This window comes from Colletotrichum aenigma, assembly GCF_013390185.1.
Source record: "Colletotrichum aenigma strain Cg56 chromosome Unknown KSG_Cg56_contig07, whole genome shotgun sequence".
In the NCBI taxonomy this organism is placed as follows: Eukaryota; Fungi; Ascomycota; class Sordariomycetes; order Glomerellales; family Glomerellaceae; genus Colletotrichum; species Colletotrichum aenigma.
Genome location: NW_023500913.1, coordinates 1,679,176 through 1,704,460, shown reverse-complemented (window position 1 = coordinate 1,704,460; position 25,285 = coordinate 1,679,176). Strand labels below are relative to the sequence as shown.

General features: G+C 55.2%; 7 protein-coding genes across 7 annotated transcripts; 6 read left to right on the top strand and 1 right to left on the bottom strand.

The window, feature by feature from the left end:
* Window positions 1-2,878: 2,878 nt before the first annotated feature.
* ceh-14 (Homeobox protein ceh-14) lies at window positions 2,879-4,733 on the top strand (the record flags this gene model as incomplete). The annotated part of the gene is made up of 2 exons (XM_037325974.1): window positions 2,879-3,181; window positions 3,234-4,733. 2 exons carry the CDS (start codon window positions 2,879-2,881, stop codon window positions 4,731-4,733), a joined length of 1,803 nt encoding a protein of 600 aa, XP_037175930.1.
* A 1,023-nt stretch (window positions 4,734-5,756) lies between these two features.
* On the top strand, window positions 5,757-6,484 carry CGCA056_v010726 (uncharacterized protein; the record flags this gene model as incomplete). The annotated part of the gene is made up of 2 exons (XM_037325973.1): window positions 5,757-5,815; window positions 5,884-6,484. 2 exons carry the CDS (start codon window positions 5,757-5,759, stop codon window positions 6,482-6,484), a joined length of 660 nt encoding a protein of 219 aa, XP_037175931.1.
* Window positions 6,485-6,645: 161 nt separating this feature from the next.
* On the top strand, window positions 6,646-8,925 carry LIP1-2 (Lipase 1; the record flags this gene model as incomplete). The annotated part of the gene is made up of 7 exons (XM_037325972.1): window positions 6,646-6,966; window positions 7,024-7,239; window positions 7,301-7,467; window positions 7,520-7,653; window positions 7,708-8,329; window positions 8,384-8,513; window positions 8,614-8,925. 7 exons carry the CDS (start codon window positions 6,646-6,648, stop codon window positions 8,923-8,925), a joined length of 1,902 nt encoding a protein of 633 aa, XP_037175932.1.
* A 1,134-nt stretch (window positions 8,926-10,059) lies between these two features.
* CGCA056_v010724 (putative carboxypeptidase) lies at window positions 10,060-11,262 on the top strand (the record flags this gene model as incomplete). Its single annotated transcript, XM_037325971.1, has 1 exon — window positions 10,060-11,262. The coding sequence occupies one exon, from the start codon at window positions 10,060-10,062 to the stop codon at window positions 11,260-11,262; it is 1,203 nt and encodes a 400-aa protein (XP_037175933.1).
* Window positions 11,263-11,849: 587 nt separating this feature from the next.
* On the bottom strand, window positions 11,850-15,966 carry wis4 (MAP kinase kinase kinase wis4; the record flags this gene model as incomplete). Its single annotated transcript, XM_037325970.1, has 2 exons — window positions 11,850-12,379; window positions 12,426-15,966. 2 exons carry the CDS (start codon window positions 15,964-15,966, stop codon window positions 11,850-11,852), a joined length of 4,071 nt encoding a protein of 1,356 aa, XP_037175927.1.
* A 2,571-nt stretch (window positions 15,967-18,537) lies between these two features.
* Window positions 18,538-19,959, top strand: CGCA056_v010722 (putative aminomethyltransferase; the record flags this gene model as incomplete). The annotated part of the gene is made up of 1 exon (XM_037325969.1): window positions 18,538-19,959. One exon carries the CDS (start codon window positions 18,538-18,540, stop codon window positions 19,957-19,959), a length of 1,422 nt encoding a protein of 473 aa, XP_037175928.1.
* A 3,005-nt stretch (window positions 19,960-22,964) lies between these two features.
* Window positions 22,965-25,151, top strand: epp-1 (Endopolyphosphatase; the record flags this gene model as incomplete). The annotated part of the gene is made up of 2 exons (XM_037325968.1): window positions 22,965-23,154; window positions 23,239-25,151. 2 exons carry the CDS (start codon window positions 22,965-22,967, stop codon window positions 25,149-25,151), a joined length of 2,103 nt encoding a protein of 700 aa, XP_037174996.1.
* Between the last annotated feature and the right edge of the window lie 134 nt (window positions 25,152-25,285).

The window sequence follows — 25,285 nt, the reverse complement described above, 5'->3', positions numbered from 1 at the left end:
GGTAGGTAAGGCAGGTGGTAGCTACCACCTTACCTCGTTTTCGACGCTCTCCGCGAAGGTGCCTGAGGTCACATACCTCCTTACCTACCTATGTCCTTATCTGACATTACCCACTTGTGATCTCTACTGCGTACTCGACCACGGGCTTCACATCCTCCACCTTACTTTTACGTACAGCAGTCGCCGAATCCTTTACCATGCTCAGATCCTCTGCCAGCACGTCAGTCAGCCAACGGCAACCTCATCTTAGAAGTCGCCTATCTACCTACCGCGAGGTACCTGCCTATCTCACCTGCCCTTAGGCAGGTACGGATAATGAGCTGTAGTCGGCACTAAGGTAAGTAAGCTAAGGTAGGTAGGTAGACAGGACCCGACATGTCAACCCGCGGCGGCAACCACTGACTTTACTTTGGCCTTAGAACAGCCCTTTCAAAACATTTCGGCCCCTCGCTCTGTTAGCTTCAGCAAACATCTGTTCGCCAGCCCGCCAAGCCCATCGTTCTGTCCGCCGTCCGCCCAAGTCCTCCGCCGCAAATTGGCCCTCGCCGTCCCGTCCGCTCTCAGAACCAAGAGACATGATGCTGCTGCTCAATTACTACAACCCCGTCGCACAGACTTCAGCTGCCCTGAGTGAGCCTCTCTCCGCTTCCCCGAATCAGATGATGCCATTGCGATCGTCGCTCTGGGCTTCTCATGCCCTACGAATATCCGTACCTGTCTCTATCGTGTGCGACCTTCCCCTTGTTGCCCCTCCTGCTTCAATTCTATCGACTCACATTCCGTCCCTTGTTACGAATATTCCACACAGTACTGCCTTGCCTTTAGACTCCCCCCCATGATATCGTCATGGCAAGGCTGCTGCTTCGCCCTCGCCTTGTCCCACTACCCAGTTTAATCACTGCCCGCTCTGTCGGTTGCTGCCCTTCGCCCGGCCGGCGCCGTCGTGACTTGTCAACCTGCAATGTCTCGCCCTCACCCCTTTTGTCCGTCAGTCAAAACACCGCCCTGTCGTCCAGCCTAGCCACCATACGATGCACTGTCTGTATCTGTCACTCACTGACGGTACTTGCCCCTCTGCTCTACTTTCCCATCATCTATCTGCCAGAGGCCTCGTTGACGCCTACCGGGCTATCTTCAGCCCACAACAGGGGACTTGAGCCCAAACTTTTTTAGTGTGCCACCGGTTGACAGGGGGGCGTCGTCCAAACCCAGGGACGCAAAGACGCTTCAAGGACAAGGATCCGGGACTCGACGCCGGGGGTGTGGGATGCCATGGGATGGCATGCTTAGCCTTGGGGACGTGTGGATGCCTCTGTGGATGTGAAGGGTTCACTCTCACTTGTCCTTCAGGTTTATTCAGGTGGGTGCAACCATCCCCCATCCTCTGAGCTGTGCTGTGCTGGACTGGAGCATAACCACCCACGTCCGGCTGGAGTTCGGCCTCGAGGTCGCAGTCCAGCTCATCGAACACGCGCATCCATGCACCACCACCACTACCACCACCACACACACGCACACACACGCGCACGCTCACTCGCTCCCACACACATACCCACGCAGTACCTACTGCCACCGCGGCACACAGACAACAACAGGTAGCGAGTCACCCAAAGTCACTCACCACCCGTTGTCCCCCCTCGGCTGACTCTGGTTCTGACATGGACGCGGAAGCAGGCAGGAACCTGTCCGGTTCTTTTGCTCAAGCCCCTCCTCCCGCTCGCTGGCTCGGCCTTTGACATACCTACACACCTGCCTGCATACGAACACTTCACTTTCCCTACGCACTCGGCGGCGTCTAGCTGTATGTAGCTGCACACTCTTCCTCAGCCTGCTTGTGCTTCCGGGACTTCATCGTCCTGTCTTCGACTATCCGTACCTACCCTGCGTCCCCGTCGAGAAAACCTAGTCGTCCGGCATTGCATAAACTTAGTGTAGTAGCTTTGTTTGCACAGTCTGCACGCTGCATCTGCATAGCACTTCACTGGTAATGCTCGGACCCTGTCATATCCTCCACTGCTGACCATGTCTCCTTGGCTTGTCAACCCCGGTCCCTTCTTGCCCCTGGTCCCTGGAGAACAACCCTCGCGGCCTCTGTCCCCTTTCTCTTCCCTCCTCTCAGGCCCCGGCCATGAGGGCTCGACAGACAGAAAGGTTACGCCCCCTTGCTCCCTTGGTCTCCCGACACCTCCACCCGAAGATGATCTCCTCGATTCTAGCAAGTACCCAGTGGGTTGAGGAACCTCTCTCCCCTCTTGCCGCTCTGAACCCACACCCGCGCCTACTCCTGGAGTTTGTGTGTGCGTGATGGGTCGAGAAGACAAATGATACTTCTTTGACCACCCCCCTCCTCGCTCCTCTTGTAATTGTTTTTTTGACCCTTTCCTCAAGCCTCGTCTGTGCCCTTCCCGAGCCCTTGCCTGGACAGATCCATCATCTCGCCCTCAAGCCTTGGGAGACTTGAGCAGACCTTCTTGTCTCATCCCTTCCCGGATCTGCCTCACCCTTCTTTATATCGTCTGTCCCTCCTCATTCAATCTTAAAGCGGACAAGCTCCCCTCGATCTCTACTTCCGAGTCCCGTGCCTCCATCACACCCACGTTGCCTCTTGATATCTTCTTTTATCACCAGGCCCTCGGCCATCTCTAACCCCCAGTCACTCTTTCACTCTGCTCCATAGCCTGGCACCGCCCGCGTCTCCTTTCCGGGTCTCCTTCGTCTTTCGTTATCTCATAATCAACACGCACAAGCCGATGATACCTCCTGTGCTCGCTACACCTTTGCTCACCACACTCGCTACCCCTTCCGTTATCACATCGTCCGAACGTCCCTTGGACTGTTCACCAATCAGGCTTTGATCGACATCGACCCGACAGCAACAATGAGTTACTACCAGAACTTCAACCAGTACGAGTATGCGGCGCCGGCGGTCTACACGCATTGTGCGGCCAACTTTTACTATCAAAATCCAAACTTTGAGCACAATGAAATGTACAATCATATGAATATGATGGGCTCACATATGATGCCGGGTGTTGGTGGAAAGGCAACGGAAACGAAGCCCAGACTGGCCAAGGACGAGGTCGAAAAGCTCGAGAGCGTGTTTCAGGCAAACAACAAGCCCAACAGCAGTACGAAGAAACAACTTGCTGAGCAGATGGGAGTGGATGTCGCAAGAATCAACGTACTTGACTGCCCTTCCTCCGTGCGAGATACCTTCAACTAACTAGTCACAGAATTGGTTCCAAAACCGAAGGGCAAAAGCGAAGCAGGAGAAAAGGCACGCAATGAATGAGGAGAAGGAGCGTCAAAAGTCGGAACAAGATGCCGAGACGAGAGACACCACTGCCGACACTGTCAAGGAGTACTACGCTTCCAACGATCAAGAGGAAGATCTCCGTCCATCCGCCGCGCCTTTCCCCCCTGTGAAGGCATCAGAGGAAACAACTTCGGTCACAGCGAGCCCGCCTGTCGAGGAAGCCGAACCCGAGACGGAAATGGAGGAAATGTTGCACGCGACAGCGGAAGAGACCGAAGCAGAATACACCTCCCCGGAGTCGCCCAATTGCCCGGCCCAAGAAATCAACATCAGCTACTCCCTGACCACCGACAACTTCTTCCCTGACACGTGCGACTTTGCGACGTCTCTACCTTCCGAGGCCACCTCACAAGCGCCATGCTTGACGATCTCAATACCTCAGTTCATGCCAGAGATTGCCGATGCCACGAGCGCCTCATCGTACCAACACCTGTCCGGGTCCACTGACATGCATGGCATGGCATCTCATTACATGATGGCGGACTCTCTCCACATGGACATCAAGCAGGAGCAGATGCAGAGTGAGGGTGTCAACGGATTTGACCAATTTTCCCCGGAATCCATGGCCCATTCCCCACCAGAAATCCCCACCACCGATTTCCGATTCAAGCCGCCCCCCACGATTGACATTGCAAGCCGAAGAAATTCCAAGCGTCCCGCTCAGCTCGTCAGCTGTATGCGCAGCCAGTCATACAATCTCTCGGGTCCCAAGACGGGGATTGAGATGTCTAGACGCATAGAAGCACCGAGCCCGATGCGACGTGTTGCGTCGGCCACAGGCAATTTCCCAAGAGGGATCCAAAAAGCAACTAGCGCGGGGCCGCGATCACCACTGTGCTTTGATCGGAACCAGGAAAACCTTCTCCTGCAAATGGCAGCCCACTCACCAGTGTCCAGAAGCTCGGTGGCGCCTCCAACTCCTAACACGCCAGTGGTGCCCACTCAGCAGCAGAACATGCGCGAGGCAACAGTCTCGTCCATGTCTTCCGAGGATGACAAGAGCTACAGCGTACAGACCAATCTGACGGTTCCCCAGTACGCGATGGACCCGACGATGAGGACGCCACCTGACACCCCGGGGCTGATGACAAACATGCCGGGCTCTCTCTTCTCGTACGAGTACCAGGTGCCCGACGAACCCATACACACTCCCAGCTTTGGCACCTTCGACAACGAATTCGGACTCCAGACGAACGTGCCGGCCTACGTCGCCCAGAGTTGCGGCAGCCAGCCAGTAACACCGTCGTTCCCGCACAACGCTATGGGACCGGCATTTTACTCTTCGTACGAGGGCGGCAACGCCGAGTACAATTGGTCAGATGCTTCTTCAATGGCGATCAAGCCTTCGCCGGAGCAAACAAGATCGAGGCATTACGCGTTTAGCAACATAACTGCTCAAGACTTCCAAAGAGAGTAGATGGCGACTCGGGCAACTGAATGTCGTCAGCTCAGCGATGTCTGGTTGAGCTGTTTATAAAATCGGCGTTTCTACTTTGTGTGTTCGCATGGGATCTCAGCGACTGGCAGACATCATACCTGGCGCGTCCCTTGGTATACGCAAGCCTTTCATTTTTAATCAGCAACGTTTTCCTTTCTGACGATACCTACAACACCACAGAAACAATTTCTCAATTAATGTAATGATATACATACGGCTGATGTCCTGCTGGCGGTGGCGCTGTTTGTTTGTGGCTGGGAGGAGAAAGACGCGGAGGGGGAACCGGGATGGATACCCGCGAGGGAACCAGGAGGAGGAAGACGGGAACAGAAAGAGCTGGAGGTATGGGATCACTACATTGCGGACTGGTTCGGGGACGGGAATCCGGGCGTTGGACACGGTGGTGGGAGGGGACGGGAGCATGCATTCGGCGGATCAGGGTACCATACAAGGACATTGATGCGTGTTTGCAAGAAAGAGGGGGAAGTGAAAGGATGGCGGGCGTTTCGTGTTCCAGCATCGAGCATCGAGCATCGAGCGTCGGGCAAAGCAAAGCCAGAGTGAGAGGTCGAGAATAAAAAGAAAACATTCAATCGTACTTTGGTCGGCTACGGTCCGTTATTGAAGAAAGCAGCCTCGTATGGTGCGAGCCTGGGATCTGGTCACGCACGTACTTGGTATCTTCAGCCGGTGGGCAGCCGTCGGTCGGTAGTGTACAGAGTAGTACCTTCCATACCTTTATGTAGGTAAGGTAAGGTAGGTGAGGTTGCAGCAGAGTTCACAATTGGCGACGGGAAAGGAAAGTCGGATCCCCACCGTTTGTTGGGGCTGGAATTCGCCAATGACACTGCACCGACGGACGGGGGCTCCCCTTACCCACTTTATCCGTGCCCAAACCGTCATCTGGCTCGTGTGGGGAAAAGGTAGCGATCTGCAACGACCTTCCTTGCGAGACAATGGAAGACACCGGCATTCCCTCCTTTCGCATTTCCAGCCTTCCACATGGCTCACCCATGGTTCATGGTTTTGCTGGCTGAGCAGACGGGCGACGAGGAATGTGGGTGAGACTTCTCTCCAGCACTAAGTACATAGTAGACCGACCACATTTGGACTGACCGTCCGAGCAAAGAAAAAGAAGGTGTCTGTCGGGCACGCACCGACGCCTCCCGACCTGGACCAGCGGGACGCGGAACACCGAGACCGGCGTCGCTCCCGCTCCGACCTGGGACTGGGCGGTTCCATTAACACCGCACGCAGTCCCTGGAGGTCAAGGAAACAGGGAGCGAAGAGGCCTACCCTACCTGACTAATTCATTCGGAAGAATGACCACGCGCCCGGTACGTTTTTCTGGTGTGTGTGGCTCTGCAGCACTTCTTCATTCCCCAAACCCCATACCAACCCCATGTTTCCCCGCATCGGCCTCCATGTCTTCTCCCCAAACCGTCGCCTCACTACCGCTCATGACAGCCGGGCATCCACTCCCTACCTCGTCAACCCATGCCCATAACACCAAAAGAGGCCATCATAACCACTCCTTACTAGCCTTGTTGTGCTTGCGATTGGCTTCTTCCCCTTCGCTCCTCAACTACCGCCGAAGTTCCACCGTCATTGCACACCAAGTGGCCCCTCTTGCTTGCGGGGAGTTGTTTCTTGCCCTATTAATCCCTCTCGGGATGCCTCGAAAAAAGGATGCACTTCATCGCTTGACGGCACCTTGCCTGCCGGCCTGACTACCTCTATCGGTGCCTGTCACCGCCCACTTCTCCTCGAGGTCCCAGGCCCCTCGTCGTGTAAACAGACCCGATGCCACTCGGTCCGATATATCCTAGTTGACGTTTTCTTGGCATCTTGCTGATGCGACGGGAGGGAAGTAAATGATGCTTGTCACAGCATGTCCGTCATGGATCGATCGAGCTATAAGAAGAGTAACGACGGCCCTGGTGGCCTGTCCCTATCCGTATTCTCAGAACCACCCCTCCCCGGCGGCAAACCCCATCGACTTCTACGTCTGAAGAGTGTCTTCTCCACGCTTCTGACCATGGTTTTTACCGCCTACCTGTTGGCATCTTGCCTCTACCTTCTTCCGGCCTTCTCTGCTTCCATTCGCTACAGGGATGAGGCCCCGGTGGTGGCTGTCAAGAATGGCTCCTATGCCGGCATCCACAGTGCTGAATACAATCAGGACTTCTTCCTCGGGATTCCCTACGCAAAGGTGATGGACAAGCGGATCCTGCGGCTTTGAAGCATCAATCTAACATGGTCTTTACAGACCCCTGAACGGTTCACCATCTCTGAGAGCCTAGACTCCGCATGGGATGGCACTCGTTCTGCCACTGAGTACCCTCCACACTGCATTGGCTACGGCGGTGACATGATCGGGTATCAGCAGTCGGAAGATTGTCTGTACCTTAACGTCATCCGGCCGGCTGGTTTATCTCCTGACGCACAGCTGCCCGTCGCGGTCTGGATTCACGGAGGCGGTTTAGTACGATATACCTTGCCACCTACAACACTGTGCCGCTGCGCTCATCACTAACACAAAACAGTACATGGGTGGCTCCGCCGATAGACGCTACAACCTCTCTTTCATCGTCGAGAACAGTGTCAAGCAGGGTACTCCAGTCATCGGCGTCAGCTTGAACTATCGCCTCTCCGTATTCGGTTTTCCCGGCGGCAAAGAAGCCGTAGATGCTAACGCCACAAACCTGGGTTTGTATGTCATTCTCAACACCGCCTTTTCAAGACGAATTCTAATCGAGCCACAGCCGTGATCAACGATTGGCTTTACACTGGGTGAATGAGAACATTGCGAGCTTTGGCGGAGCTTCGGATAAGGTCACCATCTTTGGCGAGAGTTCTGGCGCTGAGAGCGTTTCCGCCCAGGTCTTGGCTTACAACGGTTCGCTTCCGGCAGATCAACCAAGAAGATTTGGATAGGGCTAACTTTACATAGGGCGAGACGATGGCCTCTTTAGAGGCGCCATTGCTGAGTCCGGGTTCGGCGGCGTTATCCCTCGGTGGGCAGGCGGCTTCAACAACACAGATGCGTATCAAGCCAGCTGGGACAACCTTGTGACCAACATTTCATCTTGTGCCTCCACCGTCGGGACTCAGGAGTCGCTTGAGTGTCTTCGCACCGCCTCCCTTGAAGATTTCAACGCTGTCTTGAACGTTACGGCATTCCCTTTTCCGCCTGTGCTCGATGGCGACTTCATTGCGGACTACGCCTCCAGCCAGCTTGAACGTGGCGACTTTGTCAAGGTCCCCATCCTCATCGGCTGCAACACAGACGAGGGCTCTGCCTTCGGACAGGGCCGTGGACCCAATGGCGGAACAGTCAACACAGATGATGACTTCCGATATGCAGTTGGCACCTTCATCCCTGGCGGCGTCCAGGAGACTACCGGCCAGTCGGCCGATGAGCTGATTGAGGAAGTCTTGAAACTCTACCCCAACGACCAAGCCCAAGGTATCCCCAGCCTGCAAACGTGGCCACACATCATTGAACCTGGTGAGGAAATTGCTGTGTTGCGGGGCTTGCAGCAACGCCGCACCGGGGCGTTCTTTGGAGATTTGTATGCACAACCCCGACCCGTCTCCAAAAGGTCCCACTGACGGTTTTCTTGCAGGACCTTCCAGTTCACGAGGAGGAGGGCCAACATCTTCTGGTCCACACACAATGTGCCTTCGTATGCCTATCGCTTCGATGTCACGGTCAATGGGAACCCGCCTTTCATCGGCTCTACTCATTTTGTAGAGGTGGGTTCGACCGAATTAAGCTTCCCGCCCTGAAAGCTCCGAAGAGGCACAAGAACCTCGGACATGGACATGAAATGGACATGAAGCTAAAGGCATACAGGTCGCTTTTGTATTCTGCAACCTCAATGGCGACGGCTATGATGTAAACCCATTCGGTGGCAATGACACCGCGTACACTGAAAAGGCCACAAGTCTTGCCAAGACAATGAACTCGGCCTGGATCAATTTCTTCGCTGGCCTTGATCCCAATGGCGCCCCTGAGCTAGCTTCTTGGCCTATCTACGAGACCGTCAGTGGCTCTGGGAGCGACCTCGTCTTCGGAATTAATGGAACCGAGGTCGAGACGGATGACTGGAGAAAAGAGGGCATGGACTGGCTGATCGAGCATGGTCTCACTGTCTACGGAAATTAGGTGGTTTTGGCGCGCGAGACCCTGATGAGGCATGGGGAGACCCTCCTCCAAGGCAATGCAAGCACGTAGGAAAGTAACAGTCATGATCTCCTCCAATAACATCCAACAGCGTTACCCCTCAGTCAACCACCCTTTGTGTTGGCCAAGGAGGCGCAGTCCGAGTGGTACGCCCCTGTATGACCGAACTATTACATGTGGTTCGGTTCGGACTCGGTTCGGTCGAATGAAATGATGCTCTACACTACGACACTTCTAAAGATTTCCCTTCGATGCACCTCGAAGCCTAAATCATGAGAATAAAAGACTCGCCTGGGGCTGAAACTGTGGATCTCTAAGAATCCGCATCATGTTCCAGCCTACGTTCGAATGCCAAGGTTTTTCGTGGCGTTATGCTTAGATTGCACGGTCTGTTACAACGCAGGTAGAAGCCATAGTGGTGTCGCAGGCCACGGCACATGAAGCTTTTGACTCTGTGGTGTGTGTCATAATAAACAGAAGAAGCTTTGCTCGCCGACGAGAGTCACTGTTCTCAAAAGTCACCAAGATCTCAAGAGGCGCTAAGCCACCATGCATGTACGAAAGGCAGGACAGGAATCTAGATACGGATATCTGCAAGGAGATATATGGAAGGTGATAGGCGATTAAAGGGTACTCAAAGGCTATGGCCATCACCAGACTAAGGTACCGTCGGACGCGTTGTAGGTCCGATTTGTACTGCGAGAGAGGTCAATTGCGGGCCTCCGGGCCGGACGCCGTTAAGGTCGGGCCGGGATATGGGGCCGTACCCGACCCGGTTTTCCGATAGCCCCTTCGGCATAACGATCTGTGTGCGGGATAGACTTTCTGCCTTAACAAGACTCCATAAGATGCAGATTGCGCAACTTGTAGTTCACTCGTCGCAGGCTGAAAGAGCCACTCCCAGGAAGACTAGAGACTTTGGTGAGCAAACTACCGTGAACCGTTGACGCGGGCGGCATTGCTTAAAATCAGCACCTTTCTAATTCAATTGACTCCTCTTTTCATATGGACCCCGTCACATGTGTGATCGTCCCAGACCTTGCGGTCAACCACATGCCACTTATCCTGCATCGTCTCTGACAGCCAAAAAGCATTTCACTCGAACTGACTGCCAAGATGCCTCCGACAATTATCCCAAAGGCCCTACACCCCAATGCCAAAATCGCCTTCGTCTCGCCGTCCTCCCGCATCAACAATCTCATACCCACAGCCGTCGCCCGCTCCATAGCCCTCCTCGAGTCCCTCGGCTACTCCGTCACAGCTTTCTTCATCAACGAAGGCGAAGATGCCGACCTGGTCTCAACCGACGGCGAGCCGATCGTCGCCTGCATCAGAAACCGCCTGGCCGAGCTCCGCGCCGCCTTCAGCGACTCCTCCATCGACGCCGTCTTCTGCACCATCGGCGGGTCTACCATGACGGAGCTCATTCCCTACCTGGTCCAAGACACGGAGCTCCACGAGCTGGTCAAGAGGAACCCCAAGATCGTCGTCGGATACTCCGACAACACGGTGCTGCACTGGTCTCTCCACGCCCTGACCGGCCTACGGACGTTCTACGGTCCTTGCCCAGTGACAGAGCTCGGCGAGGCCGTCAGATCGACTCCCGCATCCATCGCCGCCTTCCCTGACGTTGGGAAAATGCACAGCACAGAAGGAACAGATGACGACGGCTACCTCCAGGACTTCCACCTCGCAAACCTCCTCGCCGCGACCTCCCACCCTGACAGACCCTTCGGCCCCGTTCCCCGCTCAAGGGTGTACGCCCCGCTGCTCCCGCCCTACTTCCTCTCCTTCTCCTCCTCCTCCTCCCAGGCCGCAACAGCACCAGCACCCCGGCAGGTCCTCCCCTCCCCCGCCTGGACCTGGCTCCGTCCGGGGCGCGCAGAGGGCCGGCTCTTTGGCGGCTGCCTGACCGTCGTGGCGCGCATCCAGGGCATCCCGCAGATATCCCCGGACTGGAACGGCAGGATCCTCTTCCTCGAGTCCGCCATGGCCGAAGGCGACCTGACCAAGGGGAGCCCGCTGGGCAAGGTCAGACAGGCCGTCGCAGACCTGGCTGCCCGGGGCGTTTTTGACGAGATCGCCGGCCTGGTGATCGGGCGGCCCTACGGGTACGACTCCACCCGGGCCAGGGAGGAGTATGCGGCCGTGTTCAAGGGGCTGCTCTGCCATGGCCGTCTGGCCGCGAAAAGGTTTCCCATCCTGATGAATGTGGATTTCGGGCACACTGCGCCGATGGTCACGTTGCCCATGGACGCCACGGCGGTGCTGGACTCGGACAAGGACGAGTTTGCTGTAACGGAGGCTGCCGTTGCCTAGGTGATGTTCTACCAGGTCTGGGGGGAAAGACCTTTGAAACCATATCTGCCAAAGGCAGACGAGAAACCGTACGGATTCAACTCCCGCATGGGTTCACGTCCATCCGAATAAATTCAAGTCCAGGCAAGCAAGTGCCTTCATGGGGGTATTGTATTGAATTATATGACATGACGTGGCGTCATGTCCTAGCCATACTCATGGTCGATCTGCCTATCGTATCTTCGCCTTTCCTTACTTTCCATTCATGTTCGTGTGTTCATCATGGAGAAACAATAGAGACGAGCCCTCCTTTCTCTCCCATCAACGACCGACTGTTGCTGTCCTTGTTGCTGTGTACTACCTTTGAACCCCATGTCCAGAAAAAGCACAAAGACCCTCGAGGAAATGACTCCAAACGCTTCGCTGATGCTATTTCTGGGGGTTGCCCGGTACGATGGAAAAAAATGATCGTGTGCTGTTGTTGTAGAAGAAAAAATGTATGCCTAGGCCGCCAATATTGCGGTATTGGCTTCTGGAATAGAATCATCCGTCGTAGTTTCCGCTTCCTCGACAGACGGGAGGTCAATGCCGAGCGGCGATCTCTGTTCCTAGTAGAAACCGTCGTTGGTGTTGCTCCTAGAGCTAGGTGTCGACTGAGCTGAGCTACTTGCATCACTAGGCGTAGGCGGCTCCACGACCTGGCTCTTGATCGTCATGATCCATTCGTGCTGGAGAAGCTCCACAGCAGAAGCCCGCTTCTTGGGGTCCCTGGTAAAGCACCTCCCGAGGAAGTCGATGCCCTGTGGGCTGAGTTGGTCGGTTGAGGGCAATTGGGGCGGGTTTCCCTGGGCAATGTTGTACATGATGGCCCATTCGTTGTCGAGATTGGCCCAAGGACGACGGCCTGTGGCCATCTCCAAGATCACACAGCCCAGAGACCAGATGTCGACAGCGCCAGCTCTGCCTGGATTCTCGCCCTTGATAACCTCGGGAGACATGTACATTGGTGTTCCCGTCATCGACTTGTTAGGTTTCGTGGCGGTAATATCCTGTACGAGCGTTTTGCCTTGCCTTGCAATGACCTTGGCGGCGCCAAAGTCGACGTACTTGATAATGCCGTTGTGATCGAGGAGGATATCTGTATCCATTAGCATGTGCTGTTTTGCAGTAAGCGATCGACTTACTTTCTGGTTTGATGTCACGGTGGGCTATGCCGCTCTCGTGGAGGTACGCGAGACCCTCGAGTAGCTGCAACGCGTAAACCATAGTGACCTGTTCATCCTCAATACGGCCGTGCTCCAGCAAATTTGCAAGAGAGCCCCCTTGACAGAACTCCATGAAGATATAGACTCTGTCTCGGTGGACTTCGATACCATAATACGAGACGACGTTTGGATGGTCGAGAACCTCCAAAACGCCCATCTCGTCCTTGATCTGCTCGGCAATAGTCGGGATCAACTTGGGGTCCTGTAGACGAATCTCCTTGACGGCCATCAAGTGGCCAGAATCGAGGTTCATGGCAGCGTAGACATTGCCGAAAGTACCACCGCCGACGAAATGGCCCTGCTGCCAGCGCATCGTAATATTTGTCGCTGATGATGAGAGGTAGGCCAGGGATCGATCCACTTCGTTGTTTCCCTCGAGCACGCGGCCAAGCGCCTGCCTTTCGGCTTCCTTTGCCTTCCTGATCTCGTCTACTTTGTCGATCTCCTCCAATCGTTGTTCCGTAATTGCCTTGGAGGCTTCCTGGTCGTCGAGCATCCGATTTTTATCGAGACGCTTGAACTGTCCCACCAAAGCCTCGATGCGCTCCTTTTCTGCCTGGGCGGCCAAATTCGACCTCGCTCCCATGATATCAAAGTGAGAGATGAGAAGAGCCATGCAACCCGCCACTTTAGCACGAAGTCTTGCATACTCATCCTCGCCCAGGGCCAGGATGTGTCTTCCTCGCGTCATTCCCATGGCGAACTCAAGAGCCAAAACCGCCCATCGGAACGTCTTTCGATCCGATGCGATACAGTCATCGCAAATGAAGCTAACCCAGTCCAGGGCGAGCTTGGTGAGTTTCAGGTTGTTCATCTGTTTCCGGTTGCTGTCCATGACAAGAAGCGACCGCTGGCCGAATTCAGTTGCAAAGACGAAGCAAGTCTGGATGAGTTCTTGGACTTCTCTGCCTTCAGTCTGCTTGCGGATGATCTCGACGCTGTCCATGAAGTTGTTGGACAGCTTGTAAGCAACGCGTCTGATCTCCATAAGACGGGTGTTGACCTTGTGTAGGTTTGACCGCTGCTCAACGACGAGGTCGACGTGCATGTCCACGGCGTCGATGAAAGCCTTTCTGGCATTGACGAGCCTAGCCTGAGCACCAGTGGCTACCAGTCTCATGTGCCCCTTTTTCAAGTCGATATTGCGTTCCCTGACTGTGAGAGGCACCACATCGCCGAACCAATGCGGGTTACTTTCAGGCCGCAAGATCAAGAGATATGGGTCGGTAGGATCCTCGGCAAACTGTTCCGGGGAGCTGAGACCCAGGATGGAATGGATGGCATCATGCCTCTCGATAAGAGAGGCCGAAGCCATCACGAAGATGCCTTCTTGCTCGTAAAGGTCTGTGAAGACTTGGAAATGACCCGAAGAGATCAGCCGGTCGTAAAACTCTTGCAGCTTTTCCGGAGCAAAGGCAATGCTGAAGTCTGATGCGTTTTCGTAGTTTTCGCTCAGCATCCTGGAGAAACGCTGCAACATTCGCTGCCTTACTCGGACGGAGTCCAGGCACTGCTTGTATCGCTTGCTCATCTCGGAAGTGCTTTCCTTTGGCTTGACCTGCAGTTCCTTCTCGAATGTCACACTGAGACGGTTGATGGCCTTGAATGTCAAGGAACTGAATTGCTCAGCAACTTCGACGTCTCCACCCAGAAGATGGCTACCGATCTCATTGGCAAAGTCCCATTCCTGGAACAACAGCTCGGCTTCCTTGAAGGTGTTCTTGTTGCCACTGAGCTTCCAGTTGAGCATTTTGAAGTAGTACTTCAAGGCATCCAGAACGACTTGGTCAAAGGATTCGTCGATGCAGGGTGGCAGCTCCCAACCGGGTTCTGGCTGTGTTACAGCAAGGCACTCCAGTTTGATCCGTATGGCCAACTTCAGAAGTAGCTGGAATTGTCCAATCATCTGGTCTTGCATCATCGGGTTTTGCTGAGCTGACTCCTTGACCTTCTTAGCGTAAGCAAGTCGCATCTTGATGATCTCCTCAATCAGGCGGGACGGGAAGCTGATCAAGGTAAGCAGCTCCTCAATGTAGGGAGGAAGGTGCCGCTTCTGGAAGGCGGCGAAATTGCGGATCAGCGTCTCCTTGGATTTATTGATGACGGTCGAGATGCCCGGCAACATGCCCTTATGAGCATCTTTGTTCTTCTCATCGTCAAATTCCTCGTCGTAGAGAGACTTCAGACCGTCTTCCTTCATCAAACGATCTAGGAATGAGGACTCGTCCGTGATGCCGTTGCCGACAGGGGAGCGTTGGCGTGTCCGAGTGAAGTCCAACTCTTCGTTGCCGACCCACTTCTTGAGAATGGCGAGTTCTGTGTTGATGAGTTCGTTGGTGTTGTACCATGAGACGATGGATTCTGATGCCTCGTGGAAGAGTGGTGAGTTTGCGGACTGATGCTCGGCTGCTAGTGAGGTCCATGAGGGATACAGGCTCTCGCACTTGTCGATCTTCTTCACCACATCCTTCACTTGTTCGTACGGCGGCTTTCCCGCCTCGCTCTCACCCTTGACGGAAAAGTTGATGATCTCGTCCAGGGTGCGGTCCAGGGATGCGCGAGCCTCCTCTACCATTCGCCTTTGCACGGGCAAGTGCCGTCCGCACACCTTTGAGCGAATTCCTAGCCAAAGCTCTGCCTTTTGCCCGCTTTTCCCCACTGCCGTCTCGTTGGATCCAATCAATCTCTTCTTCTCCTGCCTGACAACATCTCCGGTCAGGACAGCCTCTAACATGCCATGCCATTCCAGTCTTTCCTTGTTCATGGGATCTTTGAGGTCCTCATCGGTTGGTTGCAAGTCGTCATTCCCATAAAACATTATGGTTTCCTGGTCGTATCTGTCATCGAAGGGTCCTTCGGAAGAGGGTGTCTCTCCCTCGGAGTCGGAATCCCCGCCTTGGCTCATTCCATTGGTGTAGCCGTCGAAAGGATATCCATCACCGTGATCCTGGCGCAGTCTCTGGACGTATGCTCTCTCCTGCTGGCGGAACCTCTCGCTGGGACGAGGTCGACCTCTGGATGATGCTCGAACGGTTTCGACGAAGGACGGAGGGGCTATGGGTTGTGGCCTACGATGGGCAGCCGGGGCATAGGTATTGGAAGGAGTTCTCGCGGGGGCACTGGGTCTTTGAGTCTTGGTAGAGGCAGTGCCGTTGGCATATGTGCCGTCGCTATCGCTGGCGTTGCTTCGTAGACTTCGGGTGGTGCCACCGTTTGCGACGGCAGCTTGGACTAGGTTTGCCACGGAACCGACGTGGCCCTCGGAGTATCTGGCGAGGGAGCCAACTTCATCCTGACGCTCGAGGGCGTGGGGGTCATCGGGTTGGGATTCGGCAGAGGAGGCAGAGTTGTCAGAGTCGACGGCGATGGGGAGAGGACGCTGGGGCATGATCTTGTCTGGGCGCAAGTCGTCGTCGCCGTTGGAAAATCGCACAGCGCGAGGGGAGGGTTCGGTGGACATTTTGCCTGATTGTATATCGGTTGAGAGGAGCCCCGGAGAGGTAGGCGATGGGTTCCCAATACGGGCTTGGTCGGCCGGCGCGCCTCGGTCTGTCGCTCAGCACTGCAGCTACCCGTGGAGCCTCATCCAAAAGAGGCACAGCAGCATGCAATGGAAAAGCGACAGAGGCGGATGGCCCTGCGAGTCGACCGTTCGAGATTGAATTGAACGGAAATTAGGATGGCATGAGGCAACCGTATCCGTGTCGGTTGGGTAGGAGAACGGAGGACGACGGCGAGAGAGAAGGAGCACGATAGGTCGCAGTTTGGGAACCGGACGAAGCTAGGCCGAATGCAATCTTGCCTTTCCGTGCGGCAGCGCGAGAAGGTAGAGAGAGCGGGGGGGGTGCGGCAATAGTTTCGGTGGCAGGGGGAGGGAGTGACCAGAGAGACAGAGGGAGAGAGGATGGGAGAAAAAAAAATATGGGCAAAAGAGGACCAAAAAGCGAAGAGATCACGATGCCGATGCAGCTTGTCGAGCCCGCTGCAGTCGAAATGAGCCTGACGTGAAATTTGATATGGAGCGGACGGAGCTAAAGGGACCACCTCAGAGACAGAGACAGAGAGCGCGACGACGGGACAATGCTGGCGTGCGGCGATTGGCTGGTCGCGGGACAAACGTATCTAGCACCACCACGACCGAGAGGAGACTCAAGCCCGCATCAGCATGCAACGGGCAAATCAGCGGGGGCGGAACCAACCTTTGAACGCTGACGGGCGCTGCCTTACCCATGGACCTCAGCAGACGGAGGAGGCTAAGACCGCTAAGAGGGGCTGCTCGGAGCACTATGCAGCGTTTGCAGTTACTACCTAGGTACCTACCTACCGTCCAGTACCTTGCCCAAGGTACAAATGCTACCTTACGCTGTGCGGCGGCACCGTAAGATTGCTCCAGCGTGTTGGACGGTCGAGTCGGCCCCAGTGCTTTTGCGGGGGGGTGTTTGGTCAACGGCAGTCTCAGCCGCTTCTTTAGGTACCTTAGGTACGGTGGGTAGGTAGGTACGGTAGTGCTGGAAACGGTTCGGAGGTGTGGCTGCATGGCCCCTGTCCCCCGTTCGATGCCCAGTGTGGCCGTGGCCATCGAGGCTTTTGCTTTGCGATCGAAGACGAACTCGATTTTTTTTTTATTTTTTTTTTTTTTTTTTTTTGGCGGAGCAGATGTCTGAAAGCTCCAGATCATCCTACGGACTGTGGCGAGTGCCCACGCAATCCCGGCACCTCACGAGCCTGCGATGCTCCCTGTAGTTCCTGATGTGGCTCCATGTGGCTGCTGCTGGCGAGACTCTGGCATGTCCGGCCTGCTCATCTCCATGCCACTATGCCTCGGCCAACCCTATTCAACTCATCTTTTGATCAAAATTCTGTTCCGCTTTTCGACGCTGGACCAAGAACACGATCCGCCAAGCCAGTCAAGCTCCTTGGTGTCGCACGCTTGCATTAGCTCGCATAGCCCGAGCAAGTGCATGTGGTCGCGTCTCTCGCGTGTCCCCCTGTTTCGCCTTCTTTCCCCCTCAAGTGTTCGTCTCTTTCGTAGGAATGCCGAACAACAATCGATTGTCAAGATGAATTGTGTTGCCATTAGTCTGGCTTCATTTTGTTTCGTTTCAACAAGGTAACAACCGCCCAAACACGGTGAAAGCCCGGTTCGCTTGCGACGTTCCCACGTGATGCCGAGTCTCTTACCTACGTCCCCGAAAACTGACCGGGACTTCATCAATGTCTGGGTACTGCGAGCAAGACTAGCCTTGACTTGTGGCCCGGGTATCGAGTGTATATCATCAAGGGGTGATTCAGGACCTCCTACAAAGCGGAAACTGCGCAGAGGCGCTCAAAAGAAACAGGGTAGTATTTATTGAGGGTGGGGAATGGTCGTGGTGTGCTCGCACTGAATGTTGATAAGCCAGTCCAAATGATAACGGACCACTTCCGCTTCGAACGGTGGAACGGCAGCTGTGTACGGCCCCGGGAGTGGAGCATTGTCGGAGCCGCGTCCAGCGGCAAAACCGCCTCCACTACGGGCATTTACTGAACGTGGGGATCGGGGTGGAGGAAACAAGCAAGAGGACAATCATACAGCGAACAACTTTCGAACGAACTTGTGATTCGTGTATTATGTTGGAAGATTACTACACAAACAACAGAATGAAAGCACCCAAGGTGGCGAGAGCGTCCAACAGCGATTTCTCATGGGTTTCTGTCCATATTCACCTGCAAGTCTTAGATGGAAAGAAGTTCATCACAGACAAGCGAGGAATGAGACAGTCGACAAATTCTACTGTTCGGGCTGATGGATGGCTCATCCACGGCACCATTCCGACATCGCCTTGGCAAACTCGCATCTTCGGATGGCTGCCGCAGCTCGGTCCGCCATCCGAGACGGGTGGACCCGCTTACCGTCCCTATCGCATTCTTATCGGTCTTCCTACCTCATAGGACCTCTACAAGCTCCCACCCCTTCGACCCCTCCTCGTCCGCATTCTCCTCTCCAGGAACTTTCCCTCGATTCTCCAAAACCAGTCAATTGACAACCAATATGACCAGATTACGCTTGATCGCAGCCGCCAGGACGGCGAGGCCGTTTTTGGCATCTCCCTGCCGCAATGGCAGGCCTCTCGCCCTTGCGGCCACCGCCGCCGGAGCAAACTCCACCTCGGCCCCGGCCCCGATGCCAGCGCCCACACGCTTCTATTCGGCGGAGGCGCGCAAGAACTGGAAGCAGAAGCTCGAGGCCTTCTCAAAGCAGGACAAAACCCCTCTGTACGATTTCCACCTTGCCCACGGCGGCAAGATGGTCATCTTTGGAGGCCACCACATGCCCGTGCAGTACACCGGTTTGAGTCTCGCCGAGTCCCACCACTTCACCCGCAACCACGCCTCCCTCTTTGACGTCAGCCACATGGTCCAGCACCGCTTCACCGGCCCCAAAGCCGCGTCATTCCTCGAGACCGTGACTCCCTCGAGCGTCTCGGATATGGAGATCAACTCCAGCAAGCTCAGCACGTTCCTGTGGCCGAAGACCGGCGGCATTGTTGACGACACCATGATCACCCGCCTCGGCGAGAATGAGTATGCGGTAGTTTCCAACGCTGGTACTCGCGAGAAGATCTTCAAATACCTCACCGAGCAGACGGCCGACCTGCAGAAGCCTGAGAGCAACGACTTCTGGTGGGAGGTTCTTGAGGGCTATGGTCTGGTTGCCCTCCAGGGCCCCCAAGCGGCCGAGGTCCTCCAGGAGGTTATTGACCCCGCGGACGGTCTGAACCTGGAGCAGCTGTACTTTGGCAATACCGGTTTCGCCAAGCTGAGATACAAGGTCAACGGCGAGTGGAAGACGACTTCCGAGAAGGCCATGATCAGCCGAGGAGGATACACTGGAGAGGACGGCTTCGAGATCTCCTTCAAGTCGACCAACGGCGAAGCGCAACCGCTGGCCGAGACCCTTCTCGAGGTCGCCGGTCCCGAGAGGCTTCAGCTCGCCGGTCTCGGTGCGCGTGATAGCTTGCGCCTGGAGGCCGGCATGTGCTTGTACGGCCACGACATCGACGACACCACGACGCCGGTGGAGGGTAGCCTCTCTTGGATCATTCCCAAGGAGAGGAGGACCAAGGGCGGCTTCCACGGCGCCGAGGTCATCACCAAGCAGCTCGTGCCTAAGAGCAAGGGTGGCTCTGGCATCGAGAGACGCCGTGTAGGCTTCCTCGTCGCCGGCGCTCCCGCTCGCGAGGGTGCCGAGATCTTCACCAAGGACGGCGAGAAGGTGGGCGTCATCACCAGTGGCTCACCTAGCCCGACACTGGGCAAGAACATTGCCATGGGATACGTCAAGGAGGGACAGCACAAGTCCGGCACGGAGCTGGACGTGGTGGTACGCGGTAAGAAGAGGGCAGCAACAGTGGCGAAGATGCCTCTTGTCCCAAGCAAGTACTTCAAGGGACCTACACCTGCGCCGGCGTGAGAAAGTGCGCGCTATCTCGACCTGTATCATTAACAAAAACTTTCAACAAGATATCCCGGTAATTGTCACGACACGTTTCCTCGAGCCGAGGGTCTTGGCCTCGGTCTCATCGTCATTTGTTTGCCTCGGGTAGGAGTATCCGACGTAGTCTAGGAGCCAAAGCGCCAACGCAGTTAAAAACAAAACAAGATTTCGGAATCTGATAAGATCAAAGGCGTGATGACCAACAAGAGTTTCACAAGGCTCGGACTAGCTATATTCTTGTTACATGTGGCCGCGAAAAACCATGGGAGGCCATCACGGAAGAGAAAAGCGATGGCGACCCTCAAACGAGCGGCTGTATGATCTAGCAACGATAGCCTGGTATGCGACAAACATGGCAGAGGTTAGCAGCGTGAGTCGACAGGATCGTGTTGCGTGAATGTATGTTGAAAAGAGGAAAAAAGGGAAAGGCCAGACGAGCGCAGAAAATCTTTTGGTGCTTGGCTGATGGAGCTCGGACGCTAAGGCGGATCCGGCTTAGTTTTGGGTTCCCCTGGCTGCATTAGCTGAAGTGGGGACGGTGCAGTGACTGCTTCACCGTGCCCCTTCTGAGAGTTGAGTTGAAGGCATCCGAGCCGAGTTTCGTTCTCCTTCGACATTTGAATTCTCTCCTGTCCGGCTACGCTTGCCCACTAGCAGCCGTTTTTCGATCTGATCTGAACACCCTTCCGAAAGTCGATGCCGATGCGAGCTGGGAAGCCGCGGATAGTTGACACTCGGTGACAGGCCGTCCTTTGCCAAGCCAAGCCCAGCCGGAAGATGCGAGGGCCCTAGGTCCGGCTCCAATTCGGCGTTGGCTTGGATGGTGCAGATGCAAGTGCGAGTGCAAGTGCAAGTGCAAGCAAGTGCAGGTGGGTTGTGGGCGGTGTTGGTGTTGGTTGGTGCGTATTCGTTGTGTTGGTTGTACCGTGACAGGACCCCTCAAGATTCGACGAATCGAACCTGATTGGCATTCAGTCAACTGACCAACTTTGAGATGAGGCACAGCAACAACGGAGCTGTGTTTCGGGCAAGACGACGCAATGCGGTTGGGAACTGTCTGCCAGCCCTTGTAACTTTGGCATCCTCCACTGTCAACCACACATTGGTTGCGCCGTGGACATATTCTATGCATTCTTCCAGAAAGGGTCAGCCAGCAGAGGCGAAGCATGTTGACGGGACATGACGTCAGTTGTCAGCCGAGGGATAGCACAAGCCCAACTCTGCTATATTGAACTTTGCAACGGCGTCTCTTCGGACGCGGGAGCATGAAGAACTACCTTGGCACTTTCAAGCACGAATATAGACTACAGCCTCTGAAGATCATGGATTGGTTGGTGGTGGAGACATCACGCGGCCCCAAGATGGGGGAGCGGGCAGATCAAGCGACGGGGACGAGCAAGTGCCGTTTGACTCGCGCCAACTAGCTTACCCCAGGATGCGGCGATGCGGGTTTTTTGCACAATCCAAAGAAGCATACGGTCGCATTTCTGATCTTACGACCACACGACGCGTGGGATGGGGCGGCAAAGGCGCAAGGCCACGAGGGCCCGGTCAGAGGTGCCGAGACCATCAGCACACCTACAGGCCTGTCTTTTTGGTCGACTCAGACGTCGAATCGATGGATGCCGGGCACAAGACACACAGAACACTTGTGGGCTTGTGTGCCGTGTTGCCTTTGAGTTCTGGAGGGATTACGGCCCCAGAGGTTGTCGTCGAGTGAACACACGTGTTGGCGTGCTGCGACTCGATTGGCTGCTTTCCCCAACATAGAGTTCTCAGCCTTGTGGATGGATATCAGCGTGTCAGTTAAGTGGGCGCGAGATGCTGAGCGTGGAGATGTGATGCGACTAGTAGACTTCGACGAAGCAGCATTGCGTTGTTCAGTGAGGGGTGCCATGGACCTTGATGGCTATGTTTTGTCATGTTTCCGGCGACGTGCACCACGATGTGGTGGTGGTGGGCGGGGAAGGGCCATGTCCTGCGTGTTGCGTCTTGCGACCTTTTTTTTTTGCAAGCGTGGCAGACGACGGCGACGGCATGCGACGATGCGCAACCTGGATTGGCCGGAAGGATCGGACTGGCAGCACATTAAAAAGCATGGGACGACGCCCTTCCCGCCTGGCGTCTGAGTCTTAGACGATGGCGCTTGTGACGCTCTCTTCCGCCTCGCTGACAACCATATTCCCAGTCACAGGCGGTCAGCAGCAACAGTGCCAAACGACGGTCAGCCACAAAAACATCATCACTGCCTTCTCCGGCCGTCAGATTAAAAGCCTACGAGCGGGCGACGGGAGGATCACCCCTCGAGTTCAACTGGTTTTTTATTTTAGGGTCTTCCCACCACCATTCCAGACGCAGCATAGCGAGCCAGGACCTCCCCAAGAGCTGTAACTCTGACGTGGACCCCTGGCCCTTTTTTGTCTTTTCTTGCGCCCTTGTTCTGGTGCAGAGGAAGGGGAGGGAAGGCAAGGAGGAAAGAAAAGAAGGAAAGAAAAAAAAAGGGACGAAAGATACAAGCAATACTGCCGGACACACCCTTACAAGTTACGTAGGTAGGTACCACCACCCAGCATTCTCAGCTTCCCAGGTAGCGTCCCTGGTCCCTGCGCCCGCCTCACCCAGCCCCGGAGCCCTGAAAGTGACCCAGGTCACGGCCAAGCCAGAAAACAAGTCAAGTCCCTGTTCGGACCATTTACAGACCGCACTTGCTCTTCATCTACCTATTTTCTACGGGGACAAAAGAAGCTCGGGGAAGGAAAACCATGATTTAATAACCTTGAATCGCTCCCCCGTCAATCATACCGCAAATCCCGATTCTCCCTTCGCTCCCGCTCGCTCCCACGCGACCTGTCGCTCTCAAGCTCAGATTTTCGTCCTCTCTCTTCGGCTGAACGTTGCGCGCCTACCTACACTACACGTCAAAGCTACCCAGAAAAAAAGACCTACCCAGGCACTGCGCGCCGTGGGCCTGCCTCCCAGCAATGCGGTCTCTACCCGCAATAGTGGGCTTGCTGCCTCTGCACCTCGCCCTGCTCCAGCAGCAGTTCCTGCATGGCGTCACTGCAACGCCCGTCGTCAGCGGGCCGCAAAAAGTCATTGGCTCTGCGTCTGCGCTTGCAAGAACTCAGGAAGAGCCTCGCCGCTTGAGCGGGAAGTTTCTGCACATTACAGGTACGTGAAATGCAACCCGAGCACACCCAAATGCTCGCCATTGGGACAGAAATGGCTAACAGCTGCCGTGCGGCGATCCTACAGATTTCCACCCAGATCAGTTCTATAAAGCCCACACCTCAACACAAGAAGATATAGCTTGCCACAGGGGCAGCGGGCCTTCAGGCTACTACGGCGCAGAAACCTCAGACTGCGACTCCCCCATCTCCCTTGTAGACGCGACTTTCGACTGGATTGCCAAGAACATCGCCGACGACATCGACTTCGTCATTTGGACTGGCGACTCAGCGCGCCACGACAGCGATGAAGAAATTCCTCGAAATGCCAGCCAGGTGCTTGGCACGAATCGATTGATCGCCGACAAATTCGTCGAAACATTCGCTCACCCGACCGATGCCACGCGCATGACCGTACCGGTTATTCCCACCTTTGGAAACAACGACATTCTGCCGCACAATATCCTGCGACCGGGCCCTAACAAGTGGCTGGGATATTACTCGGAGATCTGGAAGCGTTTCATTCCGGAGGAGCAGCGTCACTCGTTTGGTTTTGGTGGCTGGTTCTACGTTGAGGTCATCCCCAATAAGCTGGCGGTCTTCAGCTTAAATACGCTATATTTTTTTGACCGAAATGCGGGCGTCGATGACTGCCAGCAGCCCTCAGAGCCTGGCTTCAAGCAGATGGAATGGCTCCGCGTGCAGCTGCAATTCCTCCGCGAGCGTGGCATGAAGGCGATCCTGATGGGCCATGTGCCCCCGGCCCGCACCGACAGCAAGAAGAACTGGGACGAGACATGCTGGCAGAAGTACAACTTATGGATGCGACAATACCGTGACGTTGTCGTCGGGTCTCTGTATGGTCACATGAACATCGACCACTTCATTGTGCATGATACTAAGGATATGGACATCGATGTCCTCAGCGGCTTCGCCGTTGACGATGATGTTGGTCGAGAAGCTTTCGAGGACGAACTTGAAATTCAGTCTGCAGCGGACTACCTCCAAGAGTTGCGAGAAGGCTGGTCGAAACTTCCGAACGTGTCCAAGGCCCTGCTCGATGAGGCCGACGCCGTGGAGCCAGAGAAGAAGAAGAAGAAGAAGAAAGGCAAGAAGAAGCCGTCCAAGGACCTGGGCGGCAAGTACGCCGAGCGATACCATCTTTCCCTCATCGGACCCAGCATTGTGCCCAACTACTTCCCCACCATTCGGGTCATGGAGTACAACATCTCTGGGCTTGAAAATGCGGCGGTTTGGACCGATTCTTTCACCGATGCGCTGCCGGCGATCCAGCTGCCGACCGACGATGATCCGATACACGAGGAACTGAAGCGTGATATGGAGGCTGCAAAGAAGAAGAAGAAGGGCAAGAAAGGAAAGAAGGGAAAGAAGGGCAAAGACAAGAAGCCGGACATGGGCGAGGATCCCAACCTGGTCGTTCCCGAGCCACCACCTGCAGGAACAGGGCCAGGCCCGGCTTACGACCCTCAGCCCCTGACGTTCCTTGGGTATACCCAGTACTTTGCGAACCTGACCTACATCAACAACGATATGACGCACGACGACGGCGCATCAGGCAGCAAGTGGCGCGACGGCATCCATAAAGACAAGGATCCCAAGTCCAGTAAGCCCAAGCCGAATCCCTTCGAGTTCGAGGTTGAGTACAGCACCTTCACGGACAAGATCTACGGCCTGTCAGATCTGACCGTGCGGAGCTACGTCAAGTTGGCTCACCGCATCGGTCAGGAGAGCGCCAAAGGCAAGGTCCTTGCAGAAGATTTTGAAGACGACAGCGAAGAAGACACAGAGGAGAACGATGACGAGGAATATGATTCTGACGACGTAGACGAAGACGTAGAGACGGAGAAGAAGAAGAAGAAGAAAGGAAAGAAGGGCAAGAAAGGCGGCAAGAAGAAAAAGAAGCACAATAAGGTTTGGTTGCATTTCCTCAAGCATGCCTTCGTCAGGACGGTGCCGGAGAAGGATCTGAAGAAATTTTAGAGATTCGGAAATATGCCTAGAGGGAGAGAGAGAGCGTTGTGGGGTGCATCGTTGAAATTCTGCATTGTCGTTTATCGTGTTGCTTTTTGCATGATTAGATGAAGAGGGCGTTCGGGGAGCATGATCAAGGGTAG